The sequence below is a fragment of the Dermacentor variabilis genome, chromosome 4 (assembly GCF_050947875.1).
Source record: "Dermacentor variabilis isolate Ectoservices chromosome 4, ASM5094787v1, whole genome shotgun sequence".
In the NCBI taxonomy this organism is placed as follows: Eukaryota; Metazoa; Arthropoda; class Arachnida; order Ixodida; family Ixodidae; genus Dermacentor; species Dermacentor variabilis.
Genome location: NC_134571.1, coordinates 138494282 through 138512689, shown reverse-complemented (window position 1 = coordinate 138512689; position 18408 = coordinate 138494282). Strand labels below are relative to the sequence as shown.

Here is an 18408-nt window from a genome sequence, read left to right as displayed (position 1 = left end):
TCCAGTCATTGTGCCCGAAACAGGCGATGCCAAAGCAGGGATCTCATTCCAGTTATTGGGCCCGAAACAGGCGATGCCAAAGCAGGGATCTCGTTCCAGTCATTGTGCCCGAAACAGGCGATGCCAAAGCAGGGACCAGCCTCTCATTACAGTCATTGTGTCCGACCGGCAGCGCCACGACAGGGTGCTACGAGATCGTGCGCAGCGCCACGACAGTGTGCGTCACCATTAGCCCATTGTACATTCACGTGCTCGTCTTTTGAGGGGTTCCTTCTTGCCCTCAACTGCGAGAGTATAAAAACAGCTGCCCCCGGACGCCAAAAGGAGGGCTCCGATTTCTTCTGTTGAGTGAAGTGCTCTCCCGTCTCTCTACGTCGGTCAACCTGACCGCCAACTCTTTGCGATGTTAAAATAAACAAGTTGTTTCGTTGTTACCAGTCGACTCATGCTTTGCCGGGACCTTCGGATGCTTCCAGTTGTACCCCAGGCCGCCAGGCCAACGCTACCCTTGGGGCTTGCGACCCAGGTACAACCACGGGCGTCAGCGCCGAGTTCCCAACAGATCGTACCAGCAGTCAGATCCGAAACACCCTGTACTAAGAACAAGACGAAATATCTTCATCTTGCATTCAAGTAGTCTTAATGCTTCGGTGCCAAGGGCTTTAAACTTCACAGATGTACTTTTATCTCACTTTGCCAATGCTTGTTAACACTTTGACTAACCGCTGTTCCAGTTCAATGCATGGAATAGGCTTTAGGCTTTCAGAAAGACAACGCGACATTCTTTCCGCTTGTGCCACTTTCTCGCATGCTTCTACAGCCGGGCAGCCAACCTTCTTCAAGAGGGCGTCCGCACGAATATGCTTGCGCATATTCGTGCATATACGGAATGTCTGGCTTTCGATGCGCTGGAAAAATCTGTGTACATAAGCGTGCTCTTTTAATTCTTAACTTCCTTGTGTTTCTCACGGTTGATAAAATTCACGTAAGCAACATTAGTGAAGTTACCCACCTTCTGGTAAGTGAAAACATATAGTTAACAGAAAGACAGCCGTGAAGCTTTGCGCGACCGTCTAACTGATGCCTTAAAACGTTCAGTACAGTGGCTGCTTGCCGGTTATCATCTCTCAGAGTGCTTTAGGCGCTAGCGTTGTCATAAATGGCGTAATATTGTTGCAAAAATTGCTACTACCAACGTACAGATGGACCGGTTGGCTACAGTTATACGAGTAAACTAGGTAGAGTCGACTTCGTTTCAATCTGCTTGGAAAGTTTGTTATCGTGACTACATATCAATACGATAAAAAATTGTCAACTAGTTGCCCTGCTTATTTTTTCGCATACCACATAATTTTTACGCTTTCGGTGTTTGGGGATGGGGAGAGGAGGACTTGTTTCGAGTCAAATCCCTTTACACAAGTCTTTGGCAGGTCTTAGGGAAGCCATCAGAAGAAGAGGATTTGTCTTAAGGGAAGCCTGAAGGCAGTGTTCTTGTGATACATTGGCTCCAGGCTGGCGCTTCCCTTGTTTACCCACCGTCAGTGTTCTTGTGATACATTGGCTCCAGGCTGGCGCTTCCCTTGTTTACCCACCGTTGTTCACTCGGGCCACTAAGTTCTTTATTCTGGATGTGCTTTTAAGTCCTTAACAGTCTTCAATAACAACGCTTCAAAGGCTCAACAACGGCTTCTCAATGCCAAAACCTGAAGGAGCACAGTTACTTGGTACTCCATATATATATGCCTTACCTCTGAGCCTCGGGAAGATGCGTCTTCCCGGGCGCAGTTGTGAAAAGACGAGCAGGTTCTTGTGGAATCGCGCGGTCTTCACCATTTCGTTTTCGGCTAGTGGGTGGCAGCGGCGGCCAACCTGCGGTGTTGATGCCAAACTCGGACGTCCATGGCTCGAACTCTGTGGCTCGCACTATGTGAGCTGCTTCGTTGCGCGCTTCCTCGTCAAGCCAGGGCAGCAACCTGCACGATTGAAATCATTATGACGGTGAGAGTCACAAAAGCGTATTTGTAATCCTTATTTCACACTAGGTAATTTAAGTGATCTTGGTTTTACTCGATGCGACGAAACCACAGATGTACCAGGCGCGCTCTATTCGAACGGTGCAGTAAAATAATAGCCTCATGTGCCTTTTTTTGTTCAAACAAAGAATGATGTATGCTTTGCGTTTACAGACAAATTCTACCTCTGCATGTATATGTGCAGAGAAAGAATTCCGTGTTATTAGACGTATTTCGTTTGTACAACAATGCGTCTGAATCTAATTTTGAATTGATTCGCAGTGCCCTGTTTACAGTGCTTAGATCGCAGTTGATATCTGGGCATGGTGCAAAGTGAAAGGAATTGCTTTCTAATAAATTGTCCAATAAAGTTTCCAACAAAGTTTCAGTTGCAAGACAGCGGTTGTCCCATCTTTCCCTTTCAGTATCCGCGATTCCCGTGGCTTGCTATCATGTAATTGATTTTAGAGCAGAGCTCTTAGGCATCCGTTCGTGCGGCAAGCGTTAACTGAGTGAGCGAGCGCAGCGGATGAAAGAGCGAACGGGGAGCGCAGCAGGGGATGAAAAAAAAAGCAGCGAGAGTGAAGAGAGCGCGAGCAGGAAAGCGGGGCAGGAGGGTATGGCGAAAGCGCGAGGAGAAAAGCGCAGTGCCGCGCAAGACGCGCACTGCGGCGACGATGGCTACAAAATGGCCGGCGCCAAAGTAGTTCGCGGCGTCTGGGAGGCCTGTCTGCAGCGGCTGCTCTGGATCGTGCCCAGGCGTGACCGAATCGCTGCTTGTCACGTTCTCGGGATTAGCGAAGCAGTCACGCCACGCTTCGCTATGTTTGCAACATGCCGCACGAGGCAGATTGTCCGCGCCAGTCAATATATCGCGAAATGAAAGCACCGTATAGAGCTGCGCTGAAATTTCGCATTAGGGAGTATCTTAATCATCGGTGAATTTTTTCGGTCACGTTTGGCAAACTCGCAATAGGTAACAAGGCAAGCTCAACGCAGCGGAGGGAGGCCAGGTGTGTGAAGAAATAAAGGTGAAGAGAGTAAAAGCGAGTGATGAAATGGTGGAATATTTTAAGGCAAAGCGTGAGGGCTGCGGACTCTCATCGGCTCACGCAGGGCAGGGTTAATCGGAGATCTGGTGGGCAGACCTGCATTCTGCACGGGCGCAAAGCTACACTAAAGACCATGCCTGCCATCGTTTATTTCATTCCGAAAATTCTATTCGAGATTTCCTACAGCACGTTCCCTAATTCCCCACTAATTATTTACGTGCATATTTCTCAAAAAAGCACGGCCTTAGCTAAATATATTTTGTACTTTCCGAATGCCAATGGCGTATTAATATAAGCCAAACATATATTTGCTAGCTAGGCGCTGGCGATATTACTGCATGCTACCAGACCCGGGCTTTGAAGTGTATTCGACTAAGCTCGCACTTCATTACTCCAAATATGCTAGCATCACCTGAAATGAAAGCGGACAAGGAGACGCCTGCACAGGAAGCACATTCGGTATTGAGAAAAAAACCTGCACATTGTTCAGGCAACATATCACAATATATATGGCTGTTACGCTATACACGTCAAGTAGCGCGTCAAGATCCAATGGGCTAAACCGAATATTTAGAATATTTGGCGGTTTTTGATGTTCGACGAAACATACACACAATCATTGCAGTAGAAGCTCGACCTGAAACAGCTCTGTTAGTTTTCCGACGTCCATCCTAGTCAACAGCGCGCCGGTGCACCTTCGACTGCATGCGTCCGACCGTGCGCCTACCTCCGTCACAAGCCCAACTGTCATTTTGTTCAAGATGTTTTCTGCTTCACCACAACATGTGGCTCCGCGCGAGGTCATTTCCGCATGACATATACTGCCTGCTCCGCCCTCTGCCCTCTGTGTATCCTTGTTGGGGTGCATGCTTTCGTCATTGCGCTAAAGCACGAGCCATTCCTTCAATTCCCTACAAATAATAAATGCTTGTGTATGAGCTTGCATCCCGTACCACATCTCAGTAGTCCAACAAGGGACCTGGATAAATTTATAAGCTTCCGTTTTTAGAATGCCGAAGGTCACTTCAAAAAAACTAGAGCAGGATACCCAGAAAAAACACGAACTGAAAAAAAATCACGGCAGACAGTATTTTATTGTATCGCAGTACATTTTTTTTAGAACAGCAGATTTTTAGAACCACAGGCATCAGGGTGCTCACGTTCGCCACGCGAACGTAGAACGAGCATTGACAACGAGAGCAACGCCAACGAGACCGTATACGGAGAACACGGGGTTTCGCACCTGATCATGGCGATGGTGGTGTTCCGTATGTTTGCGAGTAGTTCAGCCGCCCGGTTCAGCTCAGCGCTGCCCAGCGACGCTTGCGCCCTCTCGTAGAACAGCTGCCTCCGGAATCGGCTCTCGGTGACCGCGTAGCAGTCGATCGGCCGGTTTGTCTGCGCCACGGTTGCGCTTCCGTACGAAGCGAGGCCGCCGTCCATCGACGCCACTACCGTGTATTTCTGCGCGAACCACCAGCCTAACGTGTAGAGCAGGTCGTCGTTGCTGCATGAGGGATGAATTGGAAATGCTTTACAAAAATGCTGCATTCTTTACTACGTCCTACGAGGCGCCATGCCGCGCATGACGAATTGAGAGAAAGCACCAAGGGAGTTTGTTAAAGCTTTCTTTGCCTATTTACATTGTGTTTGGCATGTCGTCGTGCATCTGGCCGAGTAAAGCGGGTTCATTCTGTAGACGGTGTAATTAAAAGCGATGATTTTCCAGCCCCTTCTCGACACCGGTGCAATAGATGCGTATCCGGAAACGTTTTAATGTGGTTTGAACGCGGGCTCATTCTCTAGACGTTGTGGTCCAAGGCGCTCCTGATAATATTATCGCGTTAGAGCGGCTCAGATGTAGCATTTGTAGTGACGAAGAAAATGAAGCAAGACCAGAGCGCGTGCTTATAATCAACAAAATTTTTAAACCGCGCGAGGGAGACAGGAAGTGAACAGAAGCACAGAATCACACACAAAGCGCAGACTTTGACAGGTCGATCAAGTTAGCCTTGGTAAAAGCTACTTGTTCCTTGTTCTTGGGAGACAGAACAGAGCCCAGGATAGAATAAATATGCCGAAGTAAGGCATGTTGTTGCGCTAGTCGGTTCATAGAGTCAGAAGAAGGTAGAAAATTTTGCTGAATCTGTGAACCGACGGGCCCAACACAAGCCTTACTTTAGTATACTCCTACCACCCCGGGCTCTTTTCTATCGCCCAAGAACAAGGAACAAGCAACCTTTACCTACGTTAACTTGATCGCCTTGTCAAGTCTTCGCTTTGTGTGCGCGTCTATGTTTCTGTTCATGTCCTGTCGTTCTCACGCAGTTTAAAATTTTGCTGAATCATGAACCGACTAGCCCAACAACATGCCTTACGTTAGAAGCAACAGATGTACGGCTTCTCCAAGACTGCAGGGTGTTTACAGTTGAACACCTTAATATTTTGGTGGCAGTAGAGAGCCTGCGTACAAGCTTGACTTGCATGTAGACTGCCTATGCGGAGGTGCTTGGTAATGTCACGTCACGCTGGAGACTTAATGGCAAGCCCGCGCTCTGTTCTGACTTCATCTTCATCTTCATTAAAATTGCCCTAGCTGGAAAGCGGAGTCATCTTGGCAACTCAGGCTGCCCATAACGAACAGTCCACGACAGAATATGACGCCTTCATAATCATGGCAAAGGAGGCGTATTTTTGATCAGTGGTAATTGTTGCGTAGTAATATGAACACGAAATAACGGAATTCCCAAAATTATATCCGTTAATAACGGTACGCGAGCTTGTAATTTATAAGATCATTTGGGACAAGAGAGATCCGGAAAAGTTTAGAGCATGTTACGCAACGCCTAATTTTATGTATAACGTTATGAATTACAGAATCAAAATACTTTCAAAATATGTTTGAACAGTTCATCAATAATTAAACGCAGAAGTTTAATATTTTAGTTGTGTCTAAATTTTAACGACTTGAAGGACTTGAAAAATTGTAGACCGATCAGCTTACTGTCCGTTGCCTACAAGGTATTTACTAAGGTAATCGCAAAAAGAATCAGGAACGCCTTAGACTTCTGTCAACCAAAGGACCAGGCAGGATTCCGTAAAGGCTACTCAACAATAGACCAATATTCCCACTATCAATCAGGTGAAAGAGAAATATCCGGAATATAACCAACCCTTATATATAGATTTCATTGATTACGAGAAAGCGTTTGATTCAGTCAAAACTTCAGCAGTCATCGAGACATGACGGAATCAGGGTGTATACGAGCCGTATGTAAAAATGCTCAAACATTTCTATAGCGGCTTCATAGCCGCCGTAGTCCTCCATAAAGAAAGCAACAAAATCCCAATAAAGAAAGGCGTCAGGCAGGGAGATACGATCTCTCCAAGGCTATTCACAGCGTGTTTACAGGAGGTATTCAGACACTTGGAGTGGGAAGAATTGGGGATAAGAGTTAAAAGAGAATACCTTAGTAACTTGCGATTCGCTGATGACTTTGCCTTGCTTAGTAACTCAGGGGACCGATTACAATGCATGCTCACTGACCTGGAGAGGCAAAGCAGAAGGGTGGGTCTGAAAATTAATCTGCAGAAAACTCATGTTTAACCGTCTCGGAAGAGAACAGCAGTTTACGATAGGTAGCGAGACACTGGAAGTGGTAAGGGAATACATCTACTTATGGCAGGTAGTGACGGCGGATTCGGATCATGAGACTGAAATGAGCAGAAGAATAAGAATGGGCTGGGGTGCGTTTGGCAGGCATTCTCAGATCATGAACAGCAGGTTACCATTATCCCTCAAGAGAAAAGTGTATAACAGCTGTGTCTTACCAGTACTCACGTACGGGGCAGAAACCTGGAGGCTTACGAAAAGGGTTCTATTTCAATTTAGGACGATGCAACGAGCTATGGAAAGAGGAATGATGGGTGTAACGTTAAGGGATAAGAAAAGAGCAGATTGGGTGAGGGAACAAACGCTAGTTAATGACATCTTAGTTGAAATCAAGAAAAAGAAATGGGCATTGGCAGGGCATGTAATGAGTAGGGAAGATGACCGATGGTCTTTAAGGGTTACGGACTGGATTTCAAGGGAAAGGAAGCGTAACATGGGGCGGCAGCAAGTTAGGTGGGCGGATGAGATTAAGAAGTTTGCAGGGACAACATGGCCACAATTAGTACATGACCGGGGTAGTTGGGGAAGTATGGGAGAGGCCTTTGCCCTGCAGCGGGCGTAACCAGGCTCATGATGATGAAATTTTAACGGTTGCGATATCCGTGAAAAAGTGAGCACGGAACAAGAAACAGCAGTTAGCTACCTCATTCACATTAGCAAAGTACATACTTGCTAATTATCTCGTAGAATTTCCCTAAAGTTTTGAGACTGGGAGAATCGGGAGATGTCTGTGTAGTTCATTAGATCAAGGCCGTCGCACTGTTTACACTGTCTGTGTTAGAATTTCTATAGAACGCCCATCTGCTAGCCGAAGAGCAGTCGATGAATTGCCCGCGGAGACGTGTTGTGAAGAAAATTAATTTACGTAAGTGCAGCCGCCGCCCCAGAAGCACGCAGTAGCACGACATGTAGTCGCAAATAGACACGATGATGTTCATGAGGATAGCACCGTTTTCGTGGAAAAAATCATAATACTGTATGGCGTCATTAGCAATAATTTATTGAAATTCACTTGGATAATGAATACATATAGGAAAAAGAAAAGAGGAAAACGGGGGTGTTGCACGTCAGCAGGGACCAAAAAAGACGACCGTGAATCAGTGATATTCGAAGGTTGATTCTGTGCAAGAAATGTTGCGCGTCGTGAAACGGCGACGCAGCTACCAGCGCACGCGCCATTGCACCTATTCTTAGTTGCAGGCAAGACTTAACGACCAATTGCAAGGAAATTTACCTTCAGCTAATTTGATTATTAATGAACAGTAGCTAAAGCAATATTGGCGAAGCTGCATGGCTGGCAATTGTCTAGTTTTGTTGTTAACAGCATGCGACACTGAAGCAGAAGACGTACGTCGGTATCCGGTGCTTATTGGGTATGACATCTATCTCAAACTGCAGCCTCCGAGACTTTCAGCCCGTCGCATACGCGCCACCCGATCTTCGAAGCCATGCCGAGGACCCACGCTGATTCTCGAGCGTTCTGTGCTACGCGCGCCGCTTCAGGAAAACGTTAATAGTGGCGTTTTGTAGATATTTGAGCATTAAAAGAAAGCGTGTTTATTTTGTTAGCTTTCCGCGACGCGATCACTCTTATGCCAGACGTAGAGATTCGCAGGGAGGCAGTTATATATCTGAAATTAAAAGTGCCTTGAGCGGTGCAAAACTTTTGTTGCAGGTTTCCTTGAACAGAAGTATTCTCAACTGCGAGGGATAGCGGCGCCAGAACGTGCAAGCTGTGGTGCCACTGCCCCTGCATGACCGAACTTCTACAAAGTAAAACATGCAACAAAAACAACAAAAAACACCGGCGAACCCGTTGTTTCGCGAGTTTGTTAAACGTACAGCTATAGCAACATGTAACATCGGCGAACGCGTGGGTTTGACTTCGCCGTCTCTTGTGCTGTGCGCGTGTGTGCGTCACTGTATCATCTGTGTAAAGCAATCCAATATGATGCACACGGGAACTCTCATTTTAAAGCGAAGCTTTCTTTGCCTACCTGTGCCGCGTTCGGAGTGGCTGCTGGGTCGGTCACCCTCTCGGCGCGTACTTTTGTTGATATGTACGAAGGGGACACATGCAACCAAATGAGAGCACCAACGAAGGAGCTAATGTGACCCCTCTTACAGTGAGAGGCACCGTAGTGCAAATAAGTGCACTCCTTCTATACTCCTCGTGCGCTCAGTTGGTGGCGCCACTGCTCTCCAAGTGCGCAGCGCCAATGCGGCCACATCGCGCATTTTGTCCCTGTTCCCATGTTGTTCCCTTCCCGGCGCGCAGCTCGAAGTTGTGTCACGTTGTATGCGGTGAACGTCGGTGCGTGAAAATGGCAACGCAAAATGAGCCCCGCTTGCTGTTTTGCGGCAACGGACGTATAACAAACGTTCAGGAATACTTCAAACGAAGTAGTTTGCTTCGTGGTGGCGACTTGTACGCCGCTAATCACGTTTACTGCGTGAGAGAAGAACTGCACAGTGCCGTCGGTCCGTCGGAAATCATAGGAAAATGCATCGCACAAATGAAGAGCGTGGAGTACGACGTGCGTTTAGAGGTGAGTAAACTTTTTTCTTGGCATGCGATAGAGATTACTAGGCTACCGCCAGCCTGGCGCGCATTAGCAGAAAGCTGGGATAGTTGGCATACTAGCAGCAATAAAAAGACAAAGAGACCGCACGAAGTGCCCGTCTCATGGATTTCTGGCGACGTTAGTGCTTGAAATGAGCGCATTACCTTGTACGCAGTGGCCGATTAGGGTCTATAAAACCATTATCGGATTTTTTTTTTCTACTGCGCAGTTCTAGGCTTGCACTCGAGCAGGCTGGTTCTGTTGTATGGATTTTCTGAAAACACTTCTGTGCGGGCATAAACTGACTGCGTATTTTTCTTCCCCTAGTTATCAGCGCACGAAAGAAAAGTTGTGCAAGCTTATTGCACGTGCAAGGCTGGATGTCGTGGCTGGTGCAAGCACGGCGCGGCGCTGGCCCTGTATGTCAACTACCACCAACACACGTCGTGTACGGACCTGCCGTGTGCTTGGCAGAAGCCATCGACCCGCCCAACACTTGACCCAAAGAAGTCCATCAGTGAACTATTCCAGAGTAAGTGTGAGCGTCTGTTTACACTTTGCGAGATCTGTTTGAACATATGCAACTGTGTTTTTCGTTCAGGTGGTCCCATCATAAAGCCAATCCTGAAGCCCCTCAGCCCGACAGTCGTGCACAGCCAGTTTCCCGACGTGAACTGCGCGTGCAGGCATGTCATAAATTTTGAAGAGAGTTGCGCGATTGAGGCACCTGATGCTGTTGTCGCCGTTGCTGCCAAGCAAGCTGACGAGTCGCACTGCGACCTTGTAAAAATAAATATTCGATAATGAGCGGCAGCTTCTACATAGCTTTGAAGTTTCAAGCACGTTACCTCTGAGGCTCAAAAAAAGTGACATGTTGTCCACGCTCTCAGCAAAGGAGAAATGCTTTTATGAGTGTGTGATAAGCAAAAAAAAAGCACGGATGAGGTTGTAGAAATTGCTTTAGCAACAAGGCGGCAAGCATCAGTGACAAGGTTTGTTGCTATATGATACCTAGTGTATCCACTTGTGTTTCTTGTGTTTCATCTTATTGATGAGCATACCTTATCACAGATGGCACACAGAACGCCGTCTGCGGATCACAAGCAGCAGTGCACACCGCGTCAAAACCAGGTGCAACAACTATGGGACTCTGGCAGGTTCCCTTGCGAGGCCAAGGTTCTTTTCATCTGCTGCAACTTCTTATGGTAAGCTAGAATTCAGAAATAGGCTACATAATCTAGGCACTGTGCTAAATTGTATGAAAGAAGTTCACGGATATTTAACGCATAGCATGACAAACATTTACCGGTGCTGACTGTGGAGTCTACTTTTACTGATGCTTTTGCAGGAAAACAAATGGAAAATGAAGCAAGAGCAGAGCTGTCCACAGCACTTGGCACTGTCATCCACGAAGTAAAGATGCATGCATACTTTGAAAGAGAGCTTGAAACTTATGCTACTCTTTTGATTTGCAGGTTGGCCTTTTCATCCACCCGGAGCAGCCCTGGCAATGCTGCAGCCCAGATGGCATTCTGGATTCAGATGGAAGAATGTGTCTGGTCGAGATAAAGTGCCCATTTTCTTTAAAGGATAGGAAACTCATCGACCATGAACACGAAGAAAGCTTCGTGCCATACATCCACTATGTGAATGGCCAACTTCGTCTGAAGAAAACGCACCAGTATTATATCAGATGATGATTATGATGTACATTTTAGGCATGAGAGAAGCGTTTCCTTATATTTATTCATCACAGCAAAGCATCACTGTATGTGTAGAGCGCGATGAAACATTCCTCGCAGAATATGTGCCCAAACTTGAGACCTTTTATTTTAAACATTTCTTGAGTGAGATAGTTAAGTACACCTGAAAGCATTCTAATTTTTTCTTTTTTTATGTACTATGTGATGCACCAGTGATATTGTTCTAGCGCTTTGAAATGTTTTAGAATACCTGAAAGCATTCTCATTGTTTGGTTCTTTTATGTACAATGTGATGCACCAGTGATATTGCTCTAGTGCTTTGAAATGTTCTAGAATACCTGAAAGCATTCTCCTTTTTTGGTTCTTTTATGTACTATGTGATGCACCAGTGATATTGCTATGTGCATTGAAATGTGTTAGAACTTTGCGTTCCAGTAAGTGTTAATGGTACTCAATGTTGGTTTATGGTGTTTAACGTCCGAAAGTGACTCGGGCTGTGAGAGACGCCATAGTGGATGGCTCGGGATAATTGCGACCAGCTCAGGATCTTTAACATTGTCTGCTATGATCGGACCTTTTATGTTTGGAGCTGAAGACAAACCGGCAACACCGTGCATGGTTCCTTCTGAATAATCCACGGGAAAGTTGATAAGCTTGGTGACTAAGCCAAGCGGCCAGATGGCTGGTGCGAAGAGAGCCAGAGAAGGTGACTCACAATAATGAAATGCTCAGCACCTTTTCGTGTCCAGGTGCAGGGATTTGTCACCTTGCGTCTAAGGTACTGACGGCTTCGGCATTGTCGCCGCCATTGATAACGATCAGCTCTGTCAAGTAATCCCCTTGGGTGTCGTATTGAGACTGATACTGCATTTGACAAATGAGGTGAACGATGTTTCCCCTATTAAGTGGTCTAGGGAAATGAAGACATTTAAGCTGCGTTTTGAGATGCTGGAGAGATTCCCGCAACCAGCATGATGTGAATCAACATCTTTTCGATTTAACGATGTATTCTTCACTGATGCATGCTCACGTTGCGTATAGCACGAAAGTAACAAACATCGTACGCATCTTCATTAGTTGTAAAACATTTAATTAACGCCTTCATTATAGCTTCGCTTCACACAGGTTCCAACATGTGTGTCGGACTGCATATTTTTTTTTTTTTTACGCAAATACAGGGTCGCATATTGGCTTGTGAGATTGCTGTATGCAATTATTACGTGGGAAATAAATGTTATTTTTTTTTTCAAATTTAGCAGGAATTTATCGATTTAGGGCGCGACAGAGGAAGTCTCCTAATTATTTCGGACCGTCGAACAACGTGGCTTGCAAGTGCTGCGCATGAATCCGGTCTTATTCGCCGTTTCTCGCTCACCTGAAGTTACCGAAGAGCGCGCTCATACAGCGCGCCAGGCCTACGTCATCCATCAGCACCTTGTCGTCAGCCTGTACACGATGCGGACTCAAGTGCTCGTTCAGATACGAGAGCCACACCTCGGCGCTGATGTGCGGCGTGAAGAGCGAGACCAAGGACAGCGGAACCGCCATCACGGACAAGCCGGCTCCGCGCGCCTGGCCCCTGTATACAGGTCTACACGCGAACGCATGACACGTAATTTCCAACAGCTCGTCCGAGTCGCTATACTCTATAGAAACCAAAACACTCGGAGCCAATGCCTATGACGTAGGTTTGGAACTGCGAAATGGCTATTGCGCGTACCCCGCAGACTTTTCTCGATAGATGGCGCGACAGCATTCGTGAGGTAACAAACCGTACTCGCGGACAACTTTCTGTGGCAATGAAGGGAAAGCTACGGAGGCAAAGCGCGCACAATTGAGAGCGCTTCTGAAAAATAGTCCCGCGTTTTCGTCCACGTTAGTTTAAGCTGGGGAAGAGAAAACGTACACACTTTATTAGCAACAGTTAAATAAGAGGAAACACACCCCGTAATGTAAAGGTTTACTTCTTTTGCGGCTTTTCCCTTCCGCGCCTGGGCAAACGCGAAACCGTCACACGTGGAATCTGCGTCCATTCAGCGTCTGCTTCGAGCAACCAAAAAGCACTGTCAAACGCCGGCGGTCTACTTGGCGCGGTAACACATCTGCAGAAACTGCGCGTCCGTAGCTTTCCCTTCATAGCCACAGAAAGTTAAATTATGGGGTTTTACGTGCCAAAACCACTTTCTGATTACGAGGCAGGCCGTAGTGGAGGACTCCGGAAATTTCGACCACCTTGTGTCCTTAACGCGCACCTAAATCTAAATAAACGGGTGCTTTCACATTTCGCCCCCATCGAAATGCGGCCGCCGTGGCCGGGATTCGATCTCGCGACCTTGTGCTCAGATGCCTAACACAATACAGAAAGTTGTCCGCGAGTACAGCCGCAATACAACGCTGCTCGGAATTTTGCCCGCTCACGCCATTGAAGGGCCAGGTTTTGACGCTGCGTGAATGGAGTCTCAGTGCTAAATGATGTTTATTCAATTAATATGATCGATGGTTTGAAAAGTGTTTGAGTGTAGGTTGATGACTCATTAACTGGGAAGATGGTCAAGGCTTATTTCGAATAGGAATGCGCCTTCCTGTTAAATTTTGGAAAAACAAAAACAAAAAGAACTATAGGGGCACCTAAGCAATATTTATGATGTTGCTCCCTCCAAATGTACACACCGTTAATACTTACGCAGCACAAATAAAAGCTCGGTTGGTTATGTCTCATTATCCATTTACTTCATAATGGCATTATATTAACTTGCACCTCTCTAATGAGTCGAATGGAATAATATTATTATTATATTTCTTACTAGCATGTCTGAAGCTGATTTGTATTAGTACTGCTAACCCTAATACTATGTTTGCTTTTTTAAAATTTTCTTACGATAATTATTGCAATTGTTTATATCTTTACTTATACGCTGTACGGGAGGTCCCATTACAATCTTTAACCTCGGGACCTCCTCCTGCATAATATTTCCTTGTACTGTATCGTGTCTCATAATAATAAGACCTCATTCAAATGCGAGAGCATTACTTGTCGCGAAGTGTGTCGCTGAGCTGTGACGCTGAGTTTGGTGCAGCTGCGTTATGTTTCCGAGTGTAATGTTTCTGCTTATCGGGTCGAAACAACGCAAGACGACAAAGCGGCCACATTGCGTCCTCTCAGCTGAGTTTTGTTTGCCGAGTTCTCGTTAAATTAGCGTTTCATGCGCAATTCCGTTGAGTGTTCTTTCTCGACGACACCATTTTCGGCACGATAACACCACTTTGCCGAGGAATGACAGTACTTTTCCGAGCGGCAGCATGGTGGGGACACGTCATTCCTTCATCGGGTTCGTAGGCGAACTTCACTTCACACTCTAGGGGGATGCTGTAGTCGTTGGCCGACGGGCTTCGCTGCTTGTTGTGCCTCCTTCAACCGGTTTTCTTCTTCTAGCAGGGCAGCGTCCGTATGGACCAGTGCACTGTATGGCGTGGCGCAGTGTGATATGGTGGGGTGTGCCGTTGCGACCATGCATCGCACCCATTTTAAGATTGTGGCTCGTATCATTTACAACTAATGTGCTTTGCCAGTAGCCATTTTATGCTTCCATCTACTCTCGATTACGGGAGAGCCAGCAATTCTTTTTTTTTTTTGGTTAGATGAAGATGACGTAATTTATGTGCCATTTTTCTGTCACGGCTTGCTGTTGAACACGGGGTTTATCAATGAGCAAAATAATGCTTTCGCATTAACAAACAGGCAAGAAAATTGCAACTCAGACCTTCAAAAACCGTTAGGAAGTCTTGAAAAATTGCTACAGTGCCTTCGTGCTTAGGTACAAAATGCTACAGTACTTCGAGCTTAAGTACGAAATGGTATCAACGCACGCGCCGAGGACAACAGTCAGCTTTGGTACTTCGTACTTAAGTACAAAGTTGTGTAGCAGTTTTGCTTAGCCACAGGGCGGTGGCACTGCCTGTGTGCTGAAATAAAAGTATCCTGTTGAAGTACAAACTGGTACGACCGCATAGGCCAATAGCAAGACTTATTAAGGCGAAAGCCTTAGACGGCTCATGGGACAAAAAATCCGACGTCTGGCGTTGGGCATCCGTAGTTACAGCACCAAAATTCATAGGGAGTCGCACCCTCCAGCTTTCGTAGGAGTCGAAACCACTACCTATGGTGCTAATTAAGGCGAATTTAATTAAGGTGCAGCGATGGCGTGGATGTAGAGCATCCGCCTTGCGTGCAAGGAGACCGTGGTTCAAATCCCGGTACCGCGCAATTTTCCACCGGGTTAAAAAAAAATCCGCGTGTTGATAAAATTGCATAAACAGGCCTGGAGTGCGGCCTGATTCCGGTGACCAGAACCGGTAAGCACTCCCTCACCAGAGCAGGATTGGCCACCCTGGTGCAGTACTTGGCCACAACCTCCTATATGAATAGAACAATCAAACCCCGGCCCTCAGTCCCCAGCAGCTGCGAAGCTACTGACCACGGCGGCGGTCAGACCTGTGACGCAGCAGAAGAATCTCTGGGTCCGGAGAGGCCGCCATTGGAATTTGAACCTGGCAACGTTTAACGCTAGAACGTTATCTAGTGAGACGAGTCTAGCAGTTCTATTGGAGGAATTAGTGGGCGTTAAATGGGATATAATAGGGCTCAGTGAGGTTAGGAGGACAAATGAAGCATATACAGTGCTAAAAAGCGGGAACGTCCTGTGCTCTACCAGGATTTAGCTGAGAGACGAGAACTAGGAGTCGGATTCCTGATTAATAAGAATATAGCTGGTAACATACAGGAACTCTATAGCATTGACGAGAGGGTGGCAGGTCTTGTGAAACTTAATAAGATGTACAAATTAAAGGTCGTACAGGTCCGCGCGCCTGCATCCAATCATGATGACCAGCAAGTCGAAAGCTTCTATGAAGATGTGGAATCGGCGATGGGTAAAGTCGAAACAAAATAAACTATAGTGATGGGCGACTTCAATGCCAGAATAGGCAGGAAGCAGGCTGGAGACTAGGCAGTGGGGGAATATGGCATAGGCACTAGGAATAGCAGGGGAGAGTAATTAGTTGACTTTGCAGAACAGAATAAGATGCGGATAATGAATACCTTCTTCAGCAAGCGGGATAGCCGAAAATGGACGTGGAGGAGCCCGAATAGCGAGACTAGAAATGAAATAGACTTTATACTCTGCGCTAACCCTGGCATCATACCAGATGTGGAAGTGCTCGGCAAGGTGCGCTGTAGTGACCATAGGATGAAGATCTCGAATTAACCTAGACTTGAGGAGGGAACGGAAGAAACTGGTACATAAGAAGCCGATCGATGAGTTAGCGGTAAGAGGGAAAATAGAGGAATTCCGGATCAACCTACAGAACAGGTATTCGGGTTTAACTCAGGAAGAGGATCTTAGTGTTGAAGTAATGAACGACAATCTTATGGGCATCATTAAGGAGTGTGCAATAGAAGTCGGTGGTAACTTCGTTAGACAGGATATTAGTAAGCTATCGCAGGAGACGGAAGATCTTGTTAAGAAACGCCAATGTATGAAAGCCTCCAACCCTACAACTAGAATAGAACTGGCAGAACTTTCCAAGTTAATCAGCAAGCGTAAGACAGCTGACATAAGGAAGTATAATATGGATAGAATTGAACATCCTCTCAGGAACGGAGGAAGCCTGAAATCAGTGCAGAAGAAACTAGGAATAGGCAAGAATCAGATGTATGCGTTAAGACACAAAGCCGGCAATATCATTACTAATATGGATCAGATAGTTCAAGTGGCTGAGGAGTTCTATAGAGATTTATACAGTACCAGTGGCACCCACGACGCCAATGGAAGACAGAATACTCTAGAGGAATTTCAAATCCGACAAGTAACGCCGGAAGAAGTAAGGAAAGCCTTGAGAGCTATGCAAAGGGGGAAGGCAGCGGGGAAGGATCAGGTAACAGCTGATTTGTTGAAGGATGGTGGGCATAATGTTCTAGAAAAACTGGCCACCCTGTATACGCAATGCCTCATGACCTCGAGCGTACCGGAATCTTGGAAGAACGCTAACATAATCCTAATCCATAAGAAAGGGGACGCCAAAGTGTTGAAGAATTATAGGCCGATCACCTTACTGTCCGTTACCGACAAATTATTTACTGAAATCGGAAATAGAATCAGGAACACCTCAGACTTCTGTCAACCAAAGGACCAGGCAGGATTTCGTCAAGGCTACTCAACAATAGACCATATTCACACTATCAATGAGGGGATAGAGATATGTGCGGAACATGACCAACCCTTATATATAGCTTTTATTGATTACGAGAAAGCGTTTGATTCAGTCGAAACCTTAGCAGTCATGGAGGCCTTACGGCCTCCAGACGAGCCGTATGTAAAAATACTGAAAGATATCTATAGCGGCTCCACAGCCGCCGTAGTCCTACATAAAGAAAGCTACAAAATCCCCATAAAGAAAGGCGTCAAGCAGGGAGATACGATCTCTCCAATGCTATTCCCAGCGTGTATGCAGGAGGTATTCAGAGACCTGGATTGGGAAGACTTGGGGATAAGAGTTAATAGAGAATACCTCAGTAACTTGCGATTCGCTGATGATAGTGCCTTGCTTAGTAACTCAGGAGACCAACTGCAATGCATGCTCACTGACCTGGAGAGGCAAAGCAGAAGGGTGGGTCTGAAAATTAATCTGCAGAAAACTCATGTTTAACAATCTCGGAAGAGATCAGCAGTTTCCGATAGGTAGCGAGGCACTGGAAGTGGTAAGGGAATACATCTGCTTAGGGCAGGTAGTGACCGCGAATCCGGATCATGAGACTGAAATAATCAGACGAATAAGAATGGGCTGGAGTGCGTTTGGCAGGCATTCTCAGATCATGAACAGCAGGTTGCCTTCATCCCTCAAGAGAAAAGTGTATAATAGCTGTGTCTTACCAGTACTCACCTACGGGGCAGAAACCTGGAGTCTTACGAAAAGGGGTCTACTTAAATTGAAGACGACGCAACGAGCTACGAAAAGAAGAATGAGGAGTGTAACGTTAAGGGGATAAGAATAGAGCAGGTTGGGTGAGGGAACAAACGCGAGCTAATGACATCTTTGAAATCAAGAAAAAAAAATTGGCCTGGGCAGGACGTGTAATGATGAGGGAAGATAAGCAATGGTGATTAAGGGTTACGGACTGCATTCCAAGAGAAGGGAAGCCTAGCAGGGGGCGGCAGAAAGTTAGGTGGGCGGATGAGATTAAGAAGTTTGCAGGGACGGCATGGCCACAATTAGTAAATGACCGGAGTAGTTGGAGAAGTATGGTAGAGGTCCTTGCCCTGCAGTGGGCGTAGCCAGGCTGAGGATAATAATAATAATAAATAACTAAGACCCACGACCTTTGACGGGAGTCGAACACCCTTGGAA

The 18408-nt window shown here is 46.4% G+C and overlaps 1 protein-coding gene across 1 annotated transcript in view; it reads right to left on the bottom strand.

The window, feature by feature from the left end:
• LOC142579841 (uncharacterized) overlaps positions 1-18408 on the bottom strand; it is a 73544-nt gene that overhangs the window by 37405 nt on the left and 17731 nt on the right. The window contains exons 5-7 of the mRNA XM_075690441.1: positions 12380-12583; positions 4308-4571; positions 1749-1973 (exon numbers count right to left, since the gene is read on the bottom strand). Of these exons, the coding sequence (XP_075546556.1) occupies positions 1749-1973; positions 4308-4571; positions 12380-12583 (693 nt within the window). The remainder of the gene's footprint in view (positions 1-1748; positions 1974-4307; positions 4572-12379; positions 12584-18408) is intronic.